The sequence below is a fragment of the Trachurus japonicus genome, chromosome 12, assembly GCF_045865225.1.
Source record: "Trachurus japonicus isolate A0001 chromosome 12, Traja_1.0".
Lineage (NCBI taxonomy): Eukaryota > Metazoa > Chordata > Actinopteri > Carangiformes > Carangidae > Trachurus > Trachurus japonicus.
The window spans coordinates 27,821,142-27,847,297 of NC_140918.1; the positions used below are offsets into that span (position 1 = coordinate 27,821,142).

The following is a 26,156-nucleotide window of genomic DNA, read 5'->3' on the forward strand; positions in this document are numbered from 1 at the left end:
AACCAAGCATGGGCAGTGTCAGTTTGTAGCGGTCCAGCCTCTAAAGACAGGGGGAGCAGCGCAGTCAACAGCTTCTCCAGCTTCTCCAGCTTCTCCAGCTTCTCCAGCACACAGCACCATGTCAGGGCTCTAGGACTTCTACTTCGTCTTCTTCCTCTTCACTTGTTTGAGTCTGATACAGATCGAGTTTTACCATGGAGCTGAGAAGAGTTCATCTGAACCTGAAGACCGTACTGCTGACCATGATGATGTTCAAGTGGGGTGAGTGGAAATATTACAGTAGTTGTGTTTGAGGACAGTTGGTGAAACTGGAACTGAGGCCGTGATGATGAAGCTTTGTTTGGTATTTTGCTTGAAGTTGTTGTTGAATCTTTTGTCTTGTAACCTGTTGCTTTGGTAACGTGTTAAAAGGGAAGAGTTATTACAAGGATGTAAACTACAAGTATGGTACGTCACACGACCTTACTGTTTGCCTACTGACTAACAGAACACACATTAGTGTTAACATTTCATCATTTACTGGAGCCAAACTCTCCAACAGAGAACTGGAGCAGGTCTCAGGAATGTCACTAGAGATGCTGCTCTCTGAACAAGTGCTTTCTGGGCGGTGCTTTGTGCTCCCACTTCATTAACAGACTCTAACTACTTGTGGCTGATGAGAGGACTGGTGACTTTCCAATGTTTCCTCACTAAAGAAAACATAAAGACTATAATTCTTATGGACTTTAGGTCAAATTAACCTCTATATTAGCAGCTGGTGTGCGATTGGTTGATTTATTGCAGAAGGCGTGGCCTCAGAAACACAAACTGTGTATTAGTGGTGTGGTTTTTAGGAGCGGGGTCTCTCCGTCAGATTTGACACATGACTGGTTCAGAATCAGAGACAGTGCTCCTCAGTCATGCATACTCAAACAGAGAAAACACAGCTCGGTGCAAGCTCGCCCATATCTCACCAAACGTCCACACGTTACAGCCTGTTCTACACAAGTCCAAAGAAACATCTGATGTCACTCTGGGCCTGATTGTTAAAAGAAAAAAGCTCATTATCATTTACTTTTTTCACTTTCAGAAAAAAAGTCACCTAATGACCAGCACAGTTCAGACAGTACTGATCTCACAGGGAAAGTATCAATAAATAGATAGGTTTATCATCTATTACTTTAATAATGACACATTAGAACTCAGCTAAAGTAATATTTAAGTCTTTATAAAATTCATAAGTACAAACTGAAAAACAATACACAAGTACAATATATGTGTGTGTGTATATGAACATGTAATTTTACACAATACTCATGCTAAACATAGAGACTTGAAGTGAAGTGGTATTAGATAATTAAAAAATAACTTTATACCACCGCAACATTCAACATTTCTACTGTCATCAATATGTAAAAAGTCTCTGTTGCAGGATTCAACCTGCAAATTAGGTGGACTGCAAAACACTGGGTCACACACAGTCCCTTTTAAATAGGTATTTACACTACTGAGCACAGAACACAATGATAGGTCACAGTCTGCAGTATAATAATGACTTCATTTGCTTTACAACAAAGTAACATAACAAACATGTAGTGTGTGCATCACATAGAAAGGCGTTAATGTTAAAGATGATATGAGTAAAGTATGAAGAGAAATGAACTCAAACATAATACGTGAGTGAATAAATGAACAGTTTAACTTTTGAACAGGACTGATGAGGTCATCCTGTGAGTGATTCAGGTTGTTTGGGGAATCAGAGCGCTCTGTGAGGTTATCAGGTCAGTGTGACGGAGGGTGAGGAGGCGGCAGGTGAAGAAGTGGAGTTTGAAATAACTTTATCAGGAACAGGAAGAAGTCATGTTAACACTCATTTTCAGAAAACTAAGGATAGATGACAGCTCATCTGTGTCAGAGGAGGTCAGAGACAAAAGACAGTCAGATTATTACAGATTAAAGGATGATGCGGCATTGATAGTGGGACTGTTTATGACTGACATAATGAAGAGAAAGGTGTGTGTGTGTGTCTGTGTTTGTGTCAAGGTGATGGGATAGGTGGTGACAGAGCTGTGAAGAACGTTTGTGTTGTGTGTGAGCCACCTTTAAAATTTGTTTTGTGTGTGTGTGTACGCGCGTGTGCGTGTGCCCTAAAGATTAATCAGAGCTGTGTCAGGTGAATAAGACATATGTCCTCCTGGCTGTGTCCACTGTCTGATCTGCCTCCTCTGTCTGATCAGTGCAGGTGTCTGAACCCTCAGGGTCAACCGTGTGTGTCTTCTCTGGATTATCATGAATGGTGAACAGGTCATGATGACTGTCTGTGGTGTGTGAGTGTGTGTGTATAGGTTTGTGCTCTATATCTTAAATTTAAATGACAAAAGCAGCAAAATAACAAAGCAGAACATGTGGAAATTATGATAGATAATACAAAGTATCGCTGCTATTCAGCAATGTAAATTTCTATCACAACTAAAGCCGAGTGACATGGCTGGTGAGTGGAATGTATATCTATTTCCATATAAAATCTACATACATAAAAGATAGAACACATCTTAGAAATTTCAATATTTGAATATTGTCATATAGGTCTGCCCATATAAATATTTATGCATGTTTACATTGTAGACATATGTTATGTACCGATCCTAAAAGAATCAGAATTACAATCAGAATATGATGATTATTGAGGGTCCAAAGTCTGAGACCACCTCGGAGAGATAGAAATGTTTGAAATCAACAGTTGCCCATTATTTATTCTTGATAGATAAAGTGCATATCTTTTCAAAACTTTATTGATCAATCTTTTCCAAACATATTACTGTCAAATTATTACCGCCACAATTAACTTTTATAATAAGAATAAAAAGAGGAATGTGTCTAAAAACAAAATTATTCCAACTTTATGGGCAACCGTGTATAAGTAATAACATATAGAAATGTGGAATTATCATATTGTCAATTAACTTACATGAATCAAATATAGATCATTAGTATATGCTTGCAATATTGTATTATATATAAAGAATAACAGATATTCTACATACACAGATTTTACGATGGGTATGTCATGTTTGTTAGAAAACTTGCAGCTGCATATATCCAGAGGATGTGTGAATGAATGTGTGTGTGTGTTACAACCCTCCCTTTTCTCACCTACTCACCATCTATGTTTAAATACCATATCTGATAGCCACATAAACTCATTTATCAGCTGCCGCCGCCTACTGCAGCGCCACCCAGAGGGTCGTCCAGCTGTTCCTTCCATCCTGACAACAAGTGTTGCCAAGTTTCACGAGGTTTGAGTGTGGGAAGCTGGTGAGATGTGAGGTCAAAGGGACAAGAGGAGGAACATGAGACAGAGAAGATGGTGACAGAGTAAGTGGCAGAGAGGACACAGTGGGGCTGTAATCTGTGCAGGTATCCTGCCACCAGGAGATTAGTGGAGCAAGGGGATTGGCCCAAAGAGGGCGGAGGGATTACAACGTGGAGAGGCTCTGGAGGTCAGGGAGGCCATCAAACCTGCTCAGCTCAGAGAGGGGGAGGGAAAGTAAAGTATAGATGAAGAGTAGAAGTATAGGGGGGATAAGGACAGGGTGGTGGGAGGGGATCAGCGAAGAGGGAAAACGACTCATCTGAACAAACACAACAGATGTTGAAATTATTGAATTATTAAATCTCAATCAGTCAATAAAAACACATAATTTTTAGTTGCTCTCTCATTCTCATTGATGCAGATGGATGGAACCTTGACTTTAAAATCAAGGCTCAAACATGCTGCTGTTTGATACAGACTGATATCTGCATGTTGTTAAAGGGATAGTTCATAGCAGTAGGTTCATTACCTTTATGGTCGGTGCAAGCTATTTTTAGAACGGTGGAGCAGAGCCGTGAGCTGCTCAGAGCTACGCTACGGAGGCTCATGGAATTTCTTGGTTTCCCTCATCAAAATCATCAACCTGCACATTGACCATGCTATGAGATATGATACAAGACAGAGTTGTTTTTGAGGTTAATACAGAGACTGCTTGCTGAAAAGCTGTCCCTGAAGGCAACGCGTATCAGCGGTTTTGCATGAATTTACCTCTACAATGGCTCTGTCTCGTAATGTTCTGTTATTATCTCATAGTGTGGTGAATGTGCAGGTCACAACTTGTCCACCAGAGCGTTTTGGAGTTGTTGGATGTATTTGATTAGTTTGATGAGGGAAACCAAGAAATCCCATTAGCCTCTGTATCATAGCTCTGAGCAACTTGCGACTCTGCTCCGTCGTTCTAAAAACAGCTTGCACCGACAAATAAAGGTAATGAACCTACTGCTATGACTATAGTGGTTATGGCAATGGGCCAATTTGCCAAAATGTTGAACTATCCCTTTAACATTTACATAAAGTTTTGCAGTCGTACCAGAGATTAATTTGTGTCTAGGAGGTTCTGAAAGCTTAATGACATTTTGTTGTAGCTGGGTCTGAATTTAATGGGTGACGTTTTCTACAGAAAGTGGTTCATCCAAGACACCAAGATACATAAAGAGAAGATGATCGATCACATCTCTCCGTGGCTCTATGCTGACTGGACACACGTTTGACTCAACAGCACCTAAGTTTCTAATCAAGAAACCAAAGGATCATCTCCCCCCTCACTTAACATGCTGATCCCGGTTTCGCTCTAACATGGAGGCGACTTGAACCTAATCTGGAAACCCTGACCGGCCACCTGGGCCCGTGCCGGTCCACAGGTGGCTAACACTCTCCTGCGGCCCACTGTAATCTGGGGGAGCTCAAACACAGTTAGTGTCCACGGGTTCTGCTGTGAGGAGGGACCTCAGCCACAATTGGACGTGACAACGACCTTCTGCTCCAGAGGGTGCAGGGCCGACCTCACCTGGCTGATCTGAGAGCAGCTGATAAGGAGCCAATCAAATACACCTAATCATGGGGGATATAAGTTATGGGACAGGACAAATGACATCAGAAGTGTGTGGTGATGCTTCTGTGCAATATAATTAAAATGGTGCTAAAGGTGTTTTCTCATTATGCTGAGATTATTTCTCATTTTTATAATAGGAACACATTCTTATATTTTTCTCATTGTAATGATGATGATGTTTGTCATCAAGCGTCATCCGTCAGGTTGCATCAGATCTCTTCTTAGAAATTAATAATTTACAGATTGAATTATTATTTTAAACTCTGGCCAGAATTATGTAAATACAAATACATTTATTTGTAGCTCACCTTTAATAAATCTGTATCAGTTAAAATACTTCACAAGTCATAAATACAAGCATTACATTGTATATGTAAAGCATTGCAATGTCAATAAAAAAACTCAAGTTATAGAGGTTTTTCACTCCTGTTATCAAATTGGAAATAAATAGAGTTCCTTGATTAGATTTTAGACAAAACATACTTCACTTGTGTATCATGGCAGTTATATTATATTTTCCTTGTTTTCGTTCCATAAATAAATCAAAGCATCTCTCCTTTAAACTTGCACAGGGTATCAAACCTCAAAGAGTTTAATTGACCAAATGAATTGAAATGATGAAGGATGGATACATGTCCTCATACTCCATAGGAGTAAACGAGTTAATTCATTCAGTCAGTCATCAGTGAGCCAATCAGCACGCAGCAGGCTTAGACTGAGTTAATAATGGGGGTGATTGGCTGTTGGCTGAATGTGTTTGAGTGTGTAAAATAAAATAAATGAATAAAAAATAAAAATAAAACTAATAAATATAAATCTTGTTGAAAACAAGACTGAGAACAAGTTGTATTGGGAACAACATGATCATCAGCAGAGACGACCTAAATCCAGACTGACAGAGAGCTGGAGTCAGTGGAGACGCTGTATAATGGACAAACAGGCTTAGTGGCAAACACAAACAGGTAGATGGGTTCACAAGCAGACACAAGTAATGGAATAACGTCTGGTTTAAATACTGACACGATGATGAAGGGAACTGGGCTCAGGTGTACAGGAGGTGAGCAGGGAAACTCAGGCCATCACACAAATAGCAACAGGTTGTTTTTCTTACACAGTGTCACAACATCCTGTATCAGCTATTGATGCCAGGACAAAGGGTGGGGGTGGGGGGGGTCAGAGTACAGACAGACCACCTCTAGATCTGCAGGTGAAAGGAACGACCTGATCTTGGTTAAATATATCAGCTGCACAGAGCAGGTTGTACAACAGCTGACAGTCAGAAATAACACCTGGATCTATTTTTTAACAGTGTTAGATAAGACCCCTCCCAAGATGAGAGACTAATGGTGTTGCTAGTGCTGGGGCCAGGTGGTGCACTGGCTTATTAAATATTAATGTTACAAAATTGTCAGAAACCCAGTGGCAATACCAGGCTTTAATGGGACATAAAAATCAATATAACACTTAATAAAAGATGACAGATCCCTGAGGAACTGGAGGGGCCCTGCTAGTTGAGATGAACCAGTGCAGATGTCACTAGTGTCAACATAGTGTTTCAGATGGCTGATTATGACACCACCATGGCATTACGCCATGCCAAGGCTAAGATGAGGTCAAGATGGAGCAGTCTGCATCACATGCAAATATAATAAGTCAATGGTCACCAGAGGATATGATCTGAGTAAAGAAACAACTACATATAGTCTACAGCTCTGACCACAGCTCAGTGTCTGAGTCTGGTCTCCAGTGTTTCTGAGAACTTGTGATTATTGACTCTTCACAGTGAAATCAATAGAGCTGGATCCTTGTCATTTTGTTTTGCATTGCCACAAGATAAGACTGGTGTTACTCTGTCTTTCCAAATTCCAGTAATCTGACTTCACTTCTCTGTCTGTGACTTGTAGCTTGAACACCTTTCATTTATGTGAATGGAATTTTTAAAGAGAAAGTAAAAAACCTTTTTTTTCTTTCTTTTTAAAAAAAAAAAGTACAAGTAGTTTCTTAAAGCTGAAGTTGGTCAGTGTACTTTTTGAGTGTTGGCTGTTGTTGTTGTTGGTTTTGCAATTACTGGGGACTATTTTCAGCGGTGGATTAATCCACATTTGGTTATGTAGTGAGTATTTGGGGCAGCAGGGCAGTGTGGTGTGTGTGGGGCTGAGTCAGAATAAACACCAGTGTGTTTGTTGGTGAAACAGAAACAGAACAATGTCACCCAGTGCAACAGTGTGGCTCATCAGTGAGTATTTAAAGTCAATTGATACAGAGCACAGAGAAAAAGGAAAAAGAACAAAAAAAAGTTCATGATCAGAAGGTCGACAGGAAGTTGTGGATCCATAAATTGGAGCCACAGTCTTCTGGTTCTCTTGTTTCAGGAAACGGCCCAGTGATGACCTGCATTTGCAGCAAATGAGTGACCATCTTTCTCACTTCTCACCTCATTAAATATTCCTCCTCTCTCTGCCCCCCAACTTCCCCTCCATAACTCCCATCACTGTTAATTTCTTCCCCTCCAGTGAGAATGTGGCACCAGAACAGTGATCAAAGTGTTGGGGGAGGGGAGGCTGGGAGTACTTTGCACAGAGAGCTGAGATTGGCCTAATAAAAGGAATGCAGACTGATTCCACAGAGACCTCTTGGTATTGGCTGGTTGAGGGGAGACAGTGTATTGTGAATCTTCACTAAACCAACCCCCCCTCCCCCTCCCTCCTCCCCTTTAAAGTGTTCACATGCACTTCATGAACTGACATACAGAACGGCCCCACGGGCAAAGAGAACGGCTATTCATGGAGCAAAATGCACAGTACATCACAGTCATTATTTGCACTGGCTACAAGCTGATAGTGACAAAAACAGTCAGAGCTAATTAGTGGAACAGCTTGATGGGCTGGCCCAGTGTTCATTAACAGTGAAACTTGTACCCCCCCTCTTTGTGAAACAGGGTTAGAAATCCCACTACAATCCCTGGACAGATTATGAGACAATGGGCCCCCGGGCACAGACACACAAAAGCTCCCCAGTCCCAACTACCAGCTTCCCCCTGAGTCATCTGCACTTGTTTTGCAACTTTTTCCACAATATGTTGGAAGTTAACCTTCAAGTTCTGTGAAACCTATACAGCTGTCAAATATTTTTGAATTTGCTCATTTATTCCAATGCACTTATTTTTATTTTATTGCTATCAGACACACGTTTATAATGACTGTGAAATAAATGATGAAAGCAGTGAAACAGAATTTAAAGCTCCATACAGTATAAAGATAGATGTTTGTATTAAAGGTCCATACGGTATAAAGATAGATGTTTGTATTAAAGGTCCATACGGTTTAAAGGTAGATGTTTGTATTAAAGGTCCATACAGTATAAAGGTAGATGTTTGTATTAAAGGTCCATACGGTTTAAAGGTAGATGTTTGTATTAAAGCTCCATACAGTATAAAGGTGTTTGTATTAAAGCTCCATACAGTATAAAGGTAGATGTTTGTATTAAAGCTCCATACAGTATAAAGGTAGGTGTTTGTATTAAAGCTCCATACAGTATAAAGGTAGATGTTTGTATTAAAGCTGCATACAGTATAAAGGTAGATGTTTGTATTAAAGGTCCATACGGTTTAAAGGTAGATGTTTGTATTAAAGGTCCATACAGTATAAAGGTAGATGTTTGTATTAAAGCTCCATACAGTATAAAGGTAGATGTTTGTATTAAAGGTCCATACAGTATAAAGGTAGATGTTTGTATTAAAGCTCCATACAGTATAAAGGTAGATGTCTGTGTGTAGTGTGATTATAAAGCAGCTCTACATTCAAGTGAACACTGGCACGTGTGTTAGAGTTCAGCCGTCTATGGAAGGATTTTACGCGTCTGCCAGGACTCTCCCACACACACAATCTGTTTTTTCCAGTGAAGTGAGGGCGGATTAGAAGGAATGTCAGGACGAATAAGTGTAACAGGTCTAAAGGAGGTGACCCATTTCAGTCACACATGGTGGTTTTAGTTTGTACATTTGTTTTATTGCAGCTACATACAGACATGGTCATTTAAATATATTTAGTGAGTGTCCCATCATGGCTCTGACATCACAGTCTCGTTATGTCTGGTCTCAGATCAGAATCTACCGGTAGTTTGTAGGTCAGGAGGGCAACAGTTGATCATAGTTCTCTGACATTGGTGTGTAGAGCAGAGCATGATGAACTGTGGAGATGAACATGGTCAACGTCAACACTCAGACTGACATCCAGACCATAACTGATCACTGAATGACTGATATCATTCCTCACACCATCACTCCGTCTCCACCAGTCTGGATTGTTGACTCAGGGCAGGTCAGGCCATAGATTCAAGCTCTGCTGACTTTGACCATCTGCTGCCTCAGGACAAATCCAGATCCATATGAACAGGTCTTCATCTGTCCAGTGTTGGTCTCAGGTTTCTCTTGGTGACAGGAAGTGGAACCTGGTGTGGTCTCCGATGTTGGACGTAGCCTCGTGTCACCAGGCTCTTCATACAGAGAGGAGAAGAGCCTCCTGTATCCGTAAACTCTGAATTTTGTCTGGATTCTGGTTCCAGTCTAGAGAGCGGATTCAGAATTCAACAAATTCACCAAAATAAAACTTATCAAATAGACAATAACTTGTAATATAGTTAAATACAATAAAAGAAAAAGGTTAACTTAGGCTCTGGGAATTTCTTGTAAATTATATTTTTTAAATTAAAAAGTTTCACAGCATTTTTATTAGCTTGGTGCTTTTATTTTGATGGAAAGGCCTATCTCTCTCGCCCTGGTTCTGGTTTCTTACCAAAACAGCCACTAAACTAAACCAGGATGGATGTGTTGTTTACTCCGAAGCTTCTCACCAAAATTGGAAATGACCATAGCTCCAACCAGTCTGTCCACTCTCTGACCTCTGTCATCACCACAGAGCTGCTGTAGCTGACTTAATTCACTTAATTTTATTCCTGATACTATCTATGTTTGTCATGGGTTGTCTCTCAGTGGTGTGCCCTTCAATGAAACACTGATTTTCTCAAGTTGCTCTAATAAAAGAGTCATATAGATTGTGTTTTTGTTGCTTTGACCCACCAGATTTTTCTTTGACCCTGCCTATTTCTTCCTGTCTGTCTCAGGGATCTTCTGCAACGCCACCTCAGACAAGTGTTTGTCTGCTCCCTGTCACAATGGAGCCACCTGCGTGGACACCATGGACGACTACGCCTGCATCTGTGCCAGAGACGGGGTCCGATACATGGGCAAGAAATGCGACGAACTCTACGACGCCTGCGCCTTTGCGCCGTGCGAAGACTGCACCAGCGTCCCTGGTACACCAGAGTACCACTGTGAGTGTCCAGATGGACTCACGGGGGACAACTGCACCGAGGAGGTGGACGAGTGCGAGAGCAACCCCTGCACCGAACCCCGCTCCATGTGCGTGGATCAGCTCAACGGATACTTCTGCAGGTGTCCTGAAGGGTTTGGAGGACAGGACTGTGGGACGCATGTGACCGACTGCATCGACCAACCCTGCAAGAACGACGGGACCTGCATGTTACAACCAGAGGGCTTCGAATGCAACTGTGCCCCGGGGTTCAAGGGGACGACCTGTGAGGAGGACGTGGACGAGTGTCTGTCTCAGCCCTGTCAGAACGGAGCCATCTGTTTAGATGGAGTGGCCGAGTTCCACTGCTTCTGTGTGCCGGGCTTCCAGGGCTACAACTGTGAGATTGACATCAACGAGTGTGCTTCGAGGCCCTGTGAGAACAACGCCACCTGTATCAATGAGAAGGACCACTACCAGTGTGAGTGCCTGGCGGGCTTTGCAGGTACGTTACACACTAACTCACAGCTTATAACCTTATGGAAATACTTGTCTTTTTCTTTTTTTTCTCCAATTCAAACCATTGATGGATAGAAAAGTGGAGAGGTGTGAGAGGAAACAGGGAGAGAGAATTTAGGAACACACAATAAACAGTGACAGGAATTGAACCTGTGATCTCCTGAGGGCCAGAGCCCATGAGGGACATGCTCTACACACCCACCGGAGCACCCAATGGGAAGCTTATCTCAATCTCAAATCACAAACTTTTCCTGAACCTAATGAGCTGCATGAGCCTATCCAGGTGTTTGTATTTGTAACCATGACGATCAAGGCCAGGGATGAGGCAAATGACCTACTGTATGCGGCCATTCAGGTTGGTTCAGTATTCAGAAACTGTATGAAAACACAACAATGTGTGTGTTCAACACTTTGACTTCTCCACCATGATCAAGAAGGAATATTATAAAATGAATATAATATACAAAGTTACTGCAATGTTAATGTTAAGTGATCGATGATAAGCGCTGAAGCACAAGTTAAAGGGATAGTTCAACATTTTGGCAAATTGGCCCATAATCCATAATAATGGCGTTGTCTTCAAATGCAGAGACTGCTTGCCGAAAAACTGCCACCAATGGGAACTCGCATCAGTGGTTTTGTATGAATTTACCTCTAAAACAACTCTGTCTCATAACGTTCTGCTATTATCTCATAGCGTGGTGAATGTGCAGGTCACAACTTGTCCACAAGAGCGTTTTGGAGTTGTTGGATTGTGTATTTGATGAGTTTGATGAGGGAAGCCAAAATATCCTATAAGCCTCCAAGCGTAGCTCTGAGCAGCTCACGGCTCTGCTCTGTCGTTCTAAAAATAGCTCGCACAACCCAGCATTGAACTACTGTCATCATTTTAGCTGATATTCTGCTGCATTTGATATATACTTAAACAAAATTCAATCAAATCATCACAAACTACCCGACACACCTCATAAAATTATGAAGGCATGGGCACTTTCAGAGATGCTGCCATGTGAACTGTTCATACACAGAGTTTGAATATAGAATATAGAAACTGAAAGACTGAAACTACAAAAAAATCAAGGTAAAGCAGTTCAGTGGAGTGCAGTGATATTACCAAGAGACAGAACCCCCGCCTTCACATTTTGTGTAAATCTGTGAAAAAGATCAAAATGCTTGATAAAGTCATTATTAATCATCTCCTCAGTAAAGGAACACTGAGACAAAGACTTTGTGCTTTTACTTGTTCCTCTGGAGGTTTGTCCGCCTCTTGTTCTTTCATCATCATTTCTCATTTCCAAAGTGTTTTGTTTGTTCCTGATAAAGTGAGCACGAGGAGTATTTTAAGTGCGCGGTAAGATGTCTTTATCTGCGCCTCAGATAAAGTCATCGTGCAGAGTGAGAGAAAACACTCCCATCTTGCTTTTCTTGCGCGGCCTTCCTTCTCCGTCAGCCTGCTCTGTGTCAGTGTTATCTGAGAGCGGAGCATTCCCCTGTCACTCTCACAGGTCACATGGAGAATGTAAAGAAAGACTTGTTTTTATCACCACAGATATCTGTGGACCAGAATATGGTCACGACTTTCTCTGCTAACACCTGCAGGTTCGACACGCGGTTGTCTTTGAACAGCTCGATGGTAGAATATTGTAATGGATTTACAAAAATGTGACTGATCATACATTTAGCATCAGTGCTGTCACTGACTCTCTCCCCTCCTGCAGGACGCAACTGTGAGATTGAAATAGACGAGTGTGAGTCCAATCCGTGTCTTAACGGAGCCACCTGCCAAGACCTGGTTGCCATGTACTCGTGCGAGTGTCCTCCCGGGTTTGACGGCATCGACTGTGAGGTGGACATTGATGAGTGTGCCAGTGACCCCTGTCAGAATGGAGCTGTCTGTCATGACATGGTGAACAGGTAAGCAGGTTATTAGCCTACTGTCTGTGGGAGCTCCTACAGCAGTGTTTTCAACCTTGGGGCCGTGACCCCACATGGTGTCGCCTGGAATTCAAATGAGGTCGACTGAAATGTCTAGTAATTGATAATAAAAAAAATCTGATAAAAATATTCTAACTATAACTAATTATTTTTCTTTTTTAAATTATGATTAAGAACACCACAGCCAATCTTAAACAACTATATTCGATACTTTCACTTTCTCGGATATAAATCGAGATCAAATAAAATGCACCATATACAAATATCTGAGCTTGTGCATCTTGATTGAGGGTCACCAGAAATTTGTGATGTCAAAATGGGGTCATGAGCCAAAAAAGGTTAGGAACCACTGTCCTACAGTGATCACAGTGATGTAGGTTTCCAATCGTGGAAAATCTAAATCTAGAGCAACTAGACCTGCTGTTGCCTAATTTTCTTATAGTGCTGTATTATATCATATCATACTGTACTGTATTGCATTCTAACATATTGTAATGTACCATTTTATGTCATATTGTGTGGTAAGATATCGATATGTGTCATATTGTGTTCCTCCCACAGCCTATATGTTGTCCCTGTGTGCAGGATGTACCCCTCCCTCCCTTCAGTGTTAGCTGAGATTGGCTCTCATCAAACAAAAACGCCAGAGAACATTTGGTCGCAATGATTCCTTTAATGTAGATCACCACCAACACACAGCAAGTGAAATAACTGGGACTTTGGGAGCCAGCATCCAGAAGTTGTTATTATCTCCAGCTATGATGGTGGTCACTCTATAAAAACCCATGTGTGTCTCTTTCAGCTACGAATGTGACTGCAGTGATACAGGATTCCAGGGTGAGCACTGTGAGGTGGACATTGCAGAGTGTGCCTCTGACCCCTGTCAGCATGGCGCCACCTGTGTGGAGGAAGTCAACGGTTACGACTGCCTCTGCTGGCCAGGTACTGACCCACACACTGTACAATTTAAAACATATCATATCCCAGCACAAGGGCAGCCAAGGTCAAATTATCTGACCTAAAGCCACAAAGTGTTGTTTTCAGCCTCTGTGGAATCTTTCATGTGTTCAATGTGATCTTTGTGTCTCCAGGTTATGAAGGGCCGAACTGTGAGATCGACATAGACGAGTGTGCAGAGCAGCCCTGTGAGAACGACGGGGAGTGTTTCGAGCGCTCGGACCCGTCTCACTGGGAGCTGGACTGGGAGCTGAGCTTTGCAGATGCAGCTGGATACATCTGCCAGTGTCAGGCTGGATTTGCAGGTTGAGTGACACGAAACAAACTAATCAGTACATGTCACCCCTCACACCTTTTTTTCAGCCTCCTCCTGAGAATCCTTTGGTTTCCTTCTCTTTACAGGAGAGAACTGCTCCGTCAACATCAACGAGTGTGAGTCTGAACCCTGTCAGAATGGAGGCACCTGTGAAGATCAGATCGCAGGATACACCTGCTCATGCCCAGAAGGGTTTCTGGGTGAGTTTTGTAATAAACAGACAACCACTAATAAACATGGGGTTTTTCTATTGCTATATAGCTTAAAGGGGACATATTATGGAAATGTCACTTTTTGAAGGCTCTTTAACATATTAGTGGAGCACATTAATGAAAAATCGTTCACTTTGTGGTACAAGCGCCAAATTTGGTACACAAGTGCTTTTGGACCTACTATCTCATAAAAGTACGTTGCCCACTTGAACAAACAAAGTGGCCACCATTTTTCAAGATGGCCGCCATTCGAAGTGGTTTGAAACAGCGTTTGAACTATATTTTGATTGAATAGTCCTATTCTGATGGTTTATACATTGAAATATGTGTTTTTGCACATGAGAAATACAACTCTGCATTTAGAAAATCAAAATTATTGAATATTATGATGATACAATGCGAATTAAATGAAAAAAACACTCACAAACTAGGGGCCCTAATTTCTTGGCACAACTCAGGGTGGCGCAGCGAAGCGAGCCCTGACGCAGCTGGCGAAGTGGTATTATCGTCCAGTGCAACAAGGTGCGCAGCGGATTCGGTAAATTGGCAGACTGCTGTGCGCTGAGATGGGAGTGGTCGCGCAGCAGGGGGAGGTGTCGACAGATTCGCCGTGGCGCAGTGACAATTTGTTGCGATAGACCGCGCGGAGAGTGCGCGAAAGCTCGCCAGCTCCAACCTGGTCTACTCTCAGCGCAAGGCGAAGCGCAGCCAGCGCAGTGGCAATTTGACTGCCCAGCGCGCAGTGGCAGACACGTCACCAAGACCCCACAGGCAGATTTCCACACTTCCAGGCACATTTAAATGCAATTAACAATATAATAATAATAATAATAATAATCATCACAATAACCCTATTTATTGTATCTGAATCAGCACATACACCTATATCTATATAGATTGTCCGTCACACTGATGGCAGATCAAAGGCTTGCGTAATGGAAACTCAGCCTGACTGAATTAACACAGATGAAACCAGGGAGGGATGAGACAGCCGTGGATGTCCCAAGAGCAGGTGTTGGACACTACACACTGTGCCGTTGCAGATTATCAGCTATTTATTTTATTTATTTACTTATTGATTTATTAGGGGCCCAGCGCCGCATCGTCACGCGACCATAACAAATAAAACTGAAATGCCTCCGTTACGCACAGCTGTTTGTTTATGTTGTGATCTGTGCACACGTGTTTAAATATAGGTTAGATAGATAGATAGACCTGCTCCCTCCTCATCCCTCCTCTCCCAGACTACTTTTGCATCATCAGCCGTGAGGTCTGTTCGCGCGACCGGACACTGCCAGCTTGGACCGGACCAGAGCATCAGTTTCCTCCCGTCTCACTTGCTCTGACAGATTGAGAGCTGTTGCCCAGTAAAAAAAAAACAAAAAACAAAAACAACACACCCCTTTTCCATTAATAAAGACACTCATATTTTAGTAACCTATATTTAAACACGTGTGCACAGATCACAATATAAACAAACAGCTGTGCGTAACGGAAGCATCACGGAGCGTCTCTCTTTTTCTTTTTTCTTTAGAATTTACCTGAGAGGGGAGATGTTAATATCTGCTCACTATGATGCCAGGCTGATTGTGGTTTGCTGTGAGAGATGATAGTTTATTTGTTTTCAGTTTTATTTGTTATGGTCGCGTGACGATGTGGCTCAATAAATCAATAAGTAAATACATAAATATAGCAGATAATCGTGTAGTGTCAACACAGCAGTAATCCATCCTCATCTTTTCATCTGTGCAGCCTTTGATCTGTCATCAGTGTGACGGGACAATCGATATAGATGTGCTGAATGTGTATGCTGTAATCTGTAGGTGCTGATTCAAATCTTCTCTTCCACGGTGAAATCAAACGTCCGCCTTGCGCGCGCGGCGGATTTAAAGGCGAGGAGAGGAGCTCATTTGATTGGTGAAGATCTGACTCGGCTGTGTCAAACCCACTCATGCCTTCTCTCCTCCTCTATGCTATTTGCGCGGTGGGAGGGAAGTAGGCGGGATGCGCTCCGCTGCGTTTCGAAGGAAAATCGCAATCTGCTCCTGACCACTCCCGTTGGCGAAGCGAAGGCGAGGCGCAGGCCTGATCCGCTCCGCCTGCACCTAGTTCACGAAAGTAGAGCCCAAAGACATTAGTTTCACTTAAAGCTTTTGGACCTGTAAGCTACTTGTAGGGGAGGCCACGTAGAGGCTGTCTTTGTCTCCCATTTTTTTTTTTTTTTTTTGTATAGGCTATTTTTTTTTTTTTTTTTTTTTAATTTTTAGATAACGGTATAAAAACACAGAAAAGGTGTCAAAGCATAGCTTTTGTATCTGTCTGACAGAGGCAAACACTTGCTCCAGTCAGTTTTAGTAGCACAACTCAATGGATTATCGGCAGACATCTTATACAGTTGAAGGTCGAGGGATTATCTTTTACCACCCAAACATACAAAATATCATAGCACATTGGAATATGGGATGCAAACTAGGTTCAACTATCTGGTGCCCCTACACCTAGCCCGATCGTTCATCCAGTGCCATTTAAGTCCCGTGCGATCTGTACACCATCCAGGTAACTAAAGCCCCGTTACCCTTGGCTCGGCTATCCCGCGCTGGCACATCCTGTCAATTCAGGTGCGGCTATCTAACTACAATACTACAACTAACTAAACTTCTAGTTGAGTCTATACAGGGGCTTATTAGATAGCATTTGGGACACTAAAGTATACTACAACTACAGTGAGTACACCACTACAACAGTTAGTAACTACAAACTACAGTTAGTACAACTACAAGCTGACACTGAACCCCATGCTGAGTCTCACAGCAGTGATGTCACCAGTGTGCCCTGGTTGTGCTTTGACATCACTCTTATAAAAAATTACTAACCAATAAATGTTGACCACAGAATTTTAATGAATTATCATTTATATTGCTAAATTAGTACTTTTATTTCAGTAAAGAACGCTTGTGTTGCTGTATGTGTGTGTGTGTGCGTGTGTGCGTGTGTGCGTGTGTGTGTGTGTGTGTGTGGTGAGTGACAGTCAAAAGTTTGGACACATTTTCACATAGATTCCACACAAAAAACACATCCCTCAGAATTCTGCAGATTTTCACTTAAGATCATTGCAGGAAAACTGAAGAAAAAACGCGAAAACGCTACTTTTTAGTCATTTAATAGCCATTATCTTGAAAATTGGTGGCCATATTGGAATTCAATTGACACCATCGAGTTATTCCAGTCATAATACATTCATTTTGATGCTTGGATCATTAACATTCTTCTGTTAATTCAAGTTCTACCTCGAAAACCTTTTTTTGGCGTTTGACGAGGCGGCCATCTTGAAAACTGGCGGCCCTCTTGGATTTTCAGCTGGGCAACGTACTTTTATTAAAAGGTATGTCCTGGACATCATTTGTACCAAATTTGGTGCTTGTACCATGAAGTGAACGATTCGGCTCAAAAATGGACTTAAGCAGCCCCACTATATATTTGGGTGTTTGTCTTGCCTTGAATTGACAAAAAAATCTGTAATTTTCAGGCTCTCTAGGTTGAAATACACGTGGTTTTACGAGCTGTTCCCTCAGTTGTCTTTCAGTGATGTAACTAGGATTTGAATTTGCATAACACCACCCCTACCTGGTACCAGTAGAAGAGGCGGGCCAAGCAGTGGTTCATTAGCATTTAAAGGGACAGGCACAGAAAGCAGCCGCAACAGGGCTGTTTGAGAGGATGAAAAGAGCTGTGATGTTTGATCCTTGGGGAATTTTGACCAAAGCATGTCACAGACATGTCTTTAAGACACCTGGGAACTATTTTAATTTGTGGAAAAGGGGCAGAATATGTCTCCTTTCCGCAAATTAAAATAGTCCAACCAAGGGAACAGCTTGTAAAACCATGTGGATTTCGAGTCTGCACATTACAGATTTTTTGTCAATTCTCACATTTTGGGGCCATATGTTAAAGAACCTTAAAAAGTATTATTTCCATAATATGTCCCCTTTAAAGATATTTACATCCTCTAGGAACCAGTGGGATTGGAGCCAGACAAATGACATAAGTCAGAAAGTGTTGGACATTTGGAGGAAAGATAAAACAAAACATCTGGTGTCCATTAGCACTCACCACCATGTCTAATTGTTAATCTGATCTCCTCCCAGGTGAGCTCTGTGAGGTGAACGTGGATGAGTGTGAGAGCCAGCCCTGTCAGAACGGTGGCTGGTGTGAGGACGGCAGGGCGTCCTACACCTGCCACTGTCCCGAGGCGGAGCCAGGCGAGCTCCCTTGGGGAGGAGACCAGTGTGAAGTGAAGCTCCACGGCTGCGTGGACCACGAGTGCCAGAACGGAGCCACCTGCCACCCGTGGCTGGAGGCCGGAGAACACGGCCACACCTGCCTGTGCCCTCACGGCTTCTACGACGAGCTGTGCTCCACCAGAACCACCTTCTCCTTCTCCAGCCCTGGATTCATCCACATCCAGGTGACTCTGGAGGAAAGGACAAGGAGGGAGGTGGAGCACCGTGTTCACCGGGGTGTCGGGGTACAGCTTCGCTTTCGGACCACCATACCCAACATGTTGCTCATCTACAGAGGGGATGTGGACAACCACCTCCTCCTGGAGATTGTCAACGGCGGTCTTCATGCAAAAGCCTTTTCTGAGGAGTCTGAACTGGATGTAACGTTTTCCGGCCTGGTTAGCGATGGAGACTGGCGGGACGCTCACGTGTTTATAGATAAAGAAGGTCTGGTCTTGATTCTGAAAGGCCCAGGTTGTGACAGGGATGGCTGCACAGTTACGGATGGTGGCGCGGATGAATCACCCTTCCAGCCCGCCGAAGCCTTCACTAACGTCTACATAGGCGGAGCACCAGAGGAGCTTTTGGAGTACACCGTTAGTGGCTCAGGCTTCATTGGCTGTATGGAAGACCTGATGATTGACTCGAAGCCTATCCTGCCCCAGTCGCTTCCAGAGGACCAGGGCCATGAGCTGGGCTGCAGCAAGACTGAATGGTGTCACCCTGATCCCTGCTCTGGACATGGACGCTGCGTGGACCTGTGGACCAGCTATCAGTGTGACTGCTACCGCCCCTTCCACAGTGAGAGCTGCTCTGAAGGTAAGCACTGCTCACACCTGAGGGTTCTCTATCATTATGCGCATTGTTCCTTTTTTTTTAAATTTATTTTGCATTTTTCACATACACAATGTACCCATACACATGGCATACTGTAACAATGCAAGTATCCAAAATGGCAACTTTGGAAAGTGAAAAATAAAGTAAAATATAAAATATAAAAATAAAATGAAAATAAAATAAAATAAAGTAAAATATAAAAATAAAATAAAATAAAATAAAATAAAATAAAATAAAATAAAATAATGTCTTCAACAATGTCCAGCCACTGTCCTGGACTTGGAGGGTCACTTTTCAGCCACTTTCTTTTTATGGCCTTCTTACATGCCAAGATCAATATTTTGAAAAGATACAAGCCCCTCTTTTGAATAGTACCGTCTGGAGTTAAACCCACGTACATAGTCTGTCCCAGAACCCCTGCAGTTTTACACATGACCAGAAAATGTGTGTGATTGGCACTCATCTGCCCACATTGTCTCCAGCATTACTGTTGTTGACCTATTTGTTTATTTTTAATGTGTGGTGTGATGAAGAAACAAATTAAGTTCTAATTGTTCATTTTTACATTTTAAATCTTAAAGCCTGTGCACTCATAACCTACCAAACTATTTATAGCCTACTATAGATTGTCTGTAAAGTTGATGTAGCCCTGTTGTAGCAGTTTTGAAACTCACCTTTGCCACTAGCAGTGCCTGACTCCACCTGATTCTGATTTCAGTGGATAAAATCTGCTGGTTAATTAGCTAGTTCACAAGTTAAGCTAACAGGCACAGACATCAATGCCACACTGCCTCAGGAGCTGTTGCTAAACATTGACATGATCTTACTTCTTTTCTTTCCTGTTATTTCCTCCTTGACAGAGTTCCCCTCGTGGACCTACAGCCATGAGGACACAGTGAGTTTCAGTGCCTACGACGTTGGCAAGAGCCTCGGGAGCATCTTCAACGTGTCCTTCTTCCTGAGGTCCCTGAAGCTGGACGGGCTCCTGTTCCAGCTCAGGAAGCCCACAGAGGAGGAGGAGGGGGGCGAGGTCTACTTCTCAGTCTACCTGGGGATGGGGAGGGTGTTGGTCAGCTCTCTACCCAACAGCGCCCCCCTGACCGCGCCCATATTTGTGACCACCGGTGAGAAGCAGCTTCTGCAGGTGGAGGTCCTGCACAGGCAGGTGATCTTTGAGCACGCGGGCCTTCGCTATGGAGTCGGAGAGATCCCCGAGGTGAACATTGAGAGCGGAGATCAGGCCTACATAGGAGGACTTCCAGGAGACTGGGACTCAGATATGTGGGGAGGACATTACAAAGGCTGCCTGCAAGACTTCAGATTAGACTCGGTGCATCTGGACGTGGACGCCTGGAATAGTTCGGACGATGAAGAAGTGTATTTACCAAGTGATGCGGAGAACGTGAAGGAGGGCTGTGTCAGTGATGACACCTGTAAGGTAAGAGACAGTTTTCTCAGCCTCTTTGTTCTGCCTCATTCAAATATAGTTACAGAGTAGACCACCACACAACACCAAGGGATCATTGCCTTGTTGTACAGCTGTATCTGTGTGAGGTCCTTGTGTTTGGACAGTCTGAAACCTGGGTGCTTCCCCCTGCAGACGGAGCCTTGTCTGAACGGAGGAGAGTGCACCATCACGTTCAACGACTTCACCTGCTCCTGTCTGGAGGAATACCGCGGGAAGACCTGTGAAAGACGAGTGTGGTGCGTCAGCGATCCTTGTGTCAATGGCGGCCACTGTGTGGACCTCCATGATGGATATGAATGTAAGAACATCATTCTGCAAGATTTCAGAACTTTACGGTCATGTTATTTTGGCACTGCCAGACCCCCCTGTACAGAGAACATCCAAGATTCAAAGATTTTTATTGTCAATTTTAAAGTTATTGTCATTGTTGCATTTATGGTTTAAAGGGATAGTTCAACATTTTTGCAAATTGGCCCATTGCCATAATCCCTATAGTTTTAGGAGTAGGTTCGTTACCTTTAAATGTCAGTGCAAGCTATTTTTAGAACGGCGGAGCAGAGCTGCGAGCTGCTCAGAGCTACGCTACGGAGGCTAATGGGATTTCTTGGTTATTATCTCATAGCCTGGTGAATGTGCAAGTCACTACTTGTCCTCCAGAGCATTTTGGAGTTGTTGGATTGTGTATTTGATGAGTTTGATAAGGGAAACCAAGAAATCCCATTAGCCTCTGTTGCGTAGCTAAAAAATAGCTTGCACTGACAATTAAAGGTAACGAACCTACTCCTAAGACTATAGGGATTATGACAATGGGCCAATTTGCCAAAATGTTGAATGTTTAATTGTAAAGCGATAACTGACATCAATCCATACTGACAAACTCAAACACATTCATTTACTCTGGGTTCATGACAGTTAGAGAATAATTATAATGCTCTGCTAGGCCTCAACTGCAAACTGAACTCAAAGTGTTGCAATCTCACCTCCAGACTGTGACGTTTATGGGTCTGGGCCCTGTTTTCTGTATAGGGAGTTACACCAAAATGCACTACAAACCTACTACATTTATCAAACTAGACCAATATGCATTGCAATCTCTCTTGAATGTGCTTCAGATGAGGTAGTTTCCAGAAATGCTACCAGTAGCTACCAGTCAATGGGGCTTTATCACCTATTGAGATTCACAATACTTACAAGTCTCCACAGTGCTGCTTAGACAGGGGGCGGCAGTGGCTCAGGCGGTAGAGCGGGTCGTCCAATAATCAGAGGGTTGGCGGTTCGAATCCCGCTCTCTCCCAGTCTCTATCGTAGTGTCCTTGGGCAAGACACCTAACCCCACTTGCCTCGTGTGCATGCGTATGAATGATCATGGTGGTGGTCGGAGGGGCCGTTTGGCGCGAAATGGCAGCCACGCTTCCGTCAGTCTGCCCCAGGGCAGCTGTGGCTACACACGTAGTTCACCACCACCGGTGTGAATGTGTATGAATGAATAATGGTTACTGTACGCGCTTTGGGTATCGGGTAACGGTAGAAAAGCGCTATATAAATGTAATCCATTATTATTAAATCATTTGTAAGATGATAGTATTTCAATGTATCTGTCTCATAGCTGCTATTTATTTATGTGATTGAGATGATGATGAATAACAATTATGAGTGAGTAAGTGCCTTGGAACTGGAGCCTTGGTGTTGGATCAGTGGTCTGGATCAGATACCATGAGCTGAAGAGAGAGTTGTTGCAGGTCTGGTTTAGTGTTGGTTGGTTGGTTCTACAGCAGAAAAAAAAGTAGCTGTTTCTTTCAATCAATATAAAATGTGTTTTTCTCCATGTTGACCCTCAGGTGTGTACAACGCCACATTCGAGAACAACCCTGTTCAGTACAGTTCTGGAGGCTCTCTGTCCGAACCCGTCTCCAACATATACATGGAGGTGCGGACCCGGTCGGAGAACGCGGTGCTCCTGAGGGCCTCCTGGGGCTCGGACCTGCTGATGGTGGGTCTGCTGGACTCCTCGGTGCGGGTGGAGATCCACACGGGCAACAGCGTGGAGACTCTGACCTTCACCGGAGTGCGCCGAGTGGCCGACGGGAGCTGGCACCGCGTCAACATCTCCATGGCCGAGCAGGACAGCGAGGCGTCTCCCTGGGTCATCACCGTGGACGGGATCACAGACAGCAGCAGCGTGCCCGAGGTGGCGGGGAGCCTGCACTTCCTCAACGAGGAGGGGGCCACGGTGGCCATCGCCGAGAGCTTCACCGGCTGCATGGGCGCAGTGCGGGTGGGCGGAGTCCACCTGCCCTTCGTGGACGACTCTAAAGCCCCACAGCCGTCCCAGTTCCACTTAGTGGGAGAACCAAAGATCCGCCTAGGGTGCACCAGCGCCCCCGTCTGTGCCCCGGGGCCCTGTCTAAACGGAGGCACATGCGAAGACCTCTTCAATAAGTTCGGCTGTGTGTGCGACTCCGGCTGGGAGGGGGAGCAGTGTGAGACGGACACAGACGACTGTGCGTCTCAGCCCTGTCTCCATGGAAACTGTAAGGACTACTTGGCCGGGTTCGAGTGCCGCTGCCACGACGGATTTGCCGGCACGTTCTGTGAGGAGGACCTGGACGAGTGTGAGCATCACGCCTGTGAACATGGAGGCACCTGTCAGGACGGCCCCAACATGTACACCTGCATCTGCCCCAAGGACTACAGAGGCCCCCTCTGCCAGTGAGCACTCCTCCATCCCTCTGACTATTCAGTGCACAGAGAAACGCATTGATTAACCTTCCTCTTGTGATACATTTGACTGTGTTAGGAACCTTAATTTAGACAAATTCCAAAAAAAAATTTTTTTTCACAAAATTCTAAAATGCTCTGGTTAAAATTATGACATTTGTGTTGTTAGGGTCGGTTACGACCTGGTTAGAGTTAAAACTGAAATCATAAGTGCAAAGCCAACCTTTTCATTGATAAGGAAGACTAATAATGTAACCTAGAGATTTTTATAGTGTATTCTACAGCTGATTTAAGACACAGGTCAAAACCGACCCTAACACAAGAGATGGTAGCAGAAAGCTAACACAAGACGAAGGTTAATCAGTTAATTCATTAATTCATCCTGTTAATCAATGTTTCGTACCTTTTCCACCAGGTGGGTCTATCCTCCGTTGGAGTGCGGTAAAGACGTGCAGTGTGAAAATGATGGTGTCTGTAATGACGGACTGTGGGGAGCGAACTGCACATGCATACCAGGGTTCACAGGCATCAGGTGGGTCCAGAAATTAATATTTCATGAAAGAATATGACAGAGTACAGGGCCAGACTGAGGGAAAAAAGGAAATAAATAAAGTCATAATATTATGACAATATATTAATCCCTTTTTCTCAACAAATTTCCTGTAAGTCTGCAGTAACCTCAGTGAAATATAAAGAAAACCTATACCATAAAATGAAATGATGATTATTTCAAACACAGATTGGAATCTGAGCTGAAAGCCTCCCAGGTGTCCTGCTGTTAGTCTGATTACCAAAGAGACAAAAGGGAGACGGCTTCAGAATAATTTTGAATAGAAACATGGCTCACAGCAGAGATGGTGCTGTTGTTAGCAGCTTGTCTCATAGCGAGAGGGTTGTGGGTCTGAAACCAGAGCCCTCCTCTATTTAGGTGTGTGAGAGTTGTGTCTATCTGTTGATCTGTGCAGGTAATGTTGGTACTAATACTTTAGTATAGACTATAATGTGAAAATGTGTTATTTTTATTCGTATATTCAAATATGAACATGAATCATTTATGTTCATTTATGTTATTCTACTGTCATTATGAGTTATTATCTGTGTATTAGTGCTGTACATCCATTCATTCATTTATAAATATGGGACTTCATGTGTTTTCTGTCTTGCAGCTGTGAATCAGAGGCCAATGAGTGTGAGTCCAATCCCTGTCAAAACGGTGGCACCTGTTTCGACCGGTTCAACATGTTTGTGTGTGAATGTCCTTCTGGATACAGCGGACCCATCTGTGACATGAACGTACGTCTCTCACACCTTTCTCCTCAAAAATAGTTCAACATTTATTTTCAATGATGACATTTTTTACACATTCATGAGATTTATAAAGGCTGTATCTGCATGGTGCTGAAGCTTTAACTTTAAAGGGATAGTTCAACATTTTGGCAAATTGGCCTATAGTTTTAGCAGTAGGTTAGTTACCTTTAATTGTTGATGCAAGCTATTTCTGGTCACGAATTGTCCACCAGAGCGTTTTGGAGTTGTTGGATTGTGTATTTGATGAGTTTGATGAGGGAAACCAAGAAATCCCATTAGCCTCCGTAGCGTAGCTCTGAGCAGCTCGTGGCTCTGCTCCGCCGTTCTAACAACAGCTTGCACCGACAATTAAAGGTAACGAACCTACTAGGGATTATGGAAATGGACCAATTTGCCAAAATCCCTTTAAACCACAAATGCAACAATAACTTTTCTGATATTAACTCATGACCCTCTGCCCTCTGTGCTCTTACAGAAACAAACTCATAAGCAGGGCGTCCCCTGGCTGGTGGTGGCCATCCCGCTGCTCTGTCTCTGCCTGCTCATACTGGTCATCAGCTCCACCTTCATGCTGATCACAGCCAGGAAGAAGAGACAGTCGGAAGGCGCGTACAGCCCCAGCACTCAGGAGCTGGCCGGAGCTCGGCTGGAGATGGACAGCATGCTCAAAGTCCCGCCGGAGGAAAGACTCATCTGAGCTGGTGGGGGGGAGGGGGGGATCCCAGGTAATCCTGATCCCAGCACCGCGGGCAGGTGCACGGGACTAACTGTGAAAACGTAGTGACTTGTGGGCTGAAGTGAAGGACAGAAGCTGTAGGATGCAGCCCCCTGCTGGTGGAGGACAGGTGCTGACCTAGAGCTGCTGCTCTGCATCTAACAGAGACGAGCTAAAGCTTGGAGGTAGAATCACTGTGTGACACTGTGTCTCTGTGGCCTCAGCGCACAGAGGACCACTGAAGGGCTGCAGTGACAATCACAGCAGCTAAAAACACGAGCACACAAACTTTTACTGTCTCCAGTTGGGGCATCATGACTCTGTGGTGGACGGTGCTGCTGGAGACACATTCACTGTCTGGGACACAATATTATGTATTAGAGGCACAATCAGCATCCAGAGCTGCTCCACACTGATCACTACAGCTTATCTGTTTAGTTGTATTCATAACTGTCCAACTTAAAGACACAGGTTAATCACACTGATGAGAGAATTTATTTAAATAAGTCAAAACACAAATTACAAACTGCCTCCAGCGAAGAAACACTGATGCACGTGTCACGTCACTGCCAGTGGAGAGGTCAGCTCTGTGTGGAGTGGGGAGGCTGGACCCTCCCTCATATTCATACATGGAGATGACTGACCTTGGACCTGACCTCACCTGGCCTGGTCTCAGAG

General features: G+C 43.7%; 1 protein-coding gene across 1 annotated transcript; it reads left to right on the top strand.

The window, feature by feature from the left end:
• On the top strand, positions 1-26,142 carry crb2a (crumbs cell polarity complex component 2a). The gene is made up of 13 exons (XM_085794122.1): positions 1-261; positions 10,026-10,718; positions 12,451-12,646; positions 13,470-13,609; positions 13,759-13,929; positions 14,027-14,140; positions 18,298-19,251; positions 20,130-20,707; positions 20,870-21,035; positions 22,576-23,446; positions 23,871-23,987; positions 24,622-24,748; positions 25,239-26,142. The coding sequence occupies exons 1-13, from the start codon at positions 195-197 to the stop codon at positions 25,458-25,460; spliced, it is 4,416 nt and encodes a 1,471-aa protein (XP_085650248.1). The 5' UTR covers positions 1-194; the 3' UTR covers positions 25,461-26,142.
• The last annotated feature ends 14 nt before the right edge of the window (positions 26,143-26,156 follow it).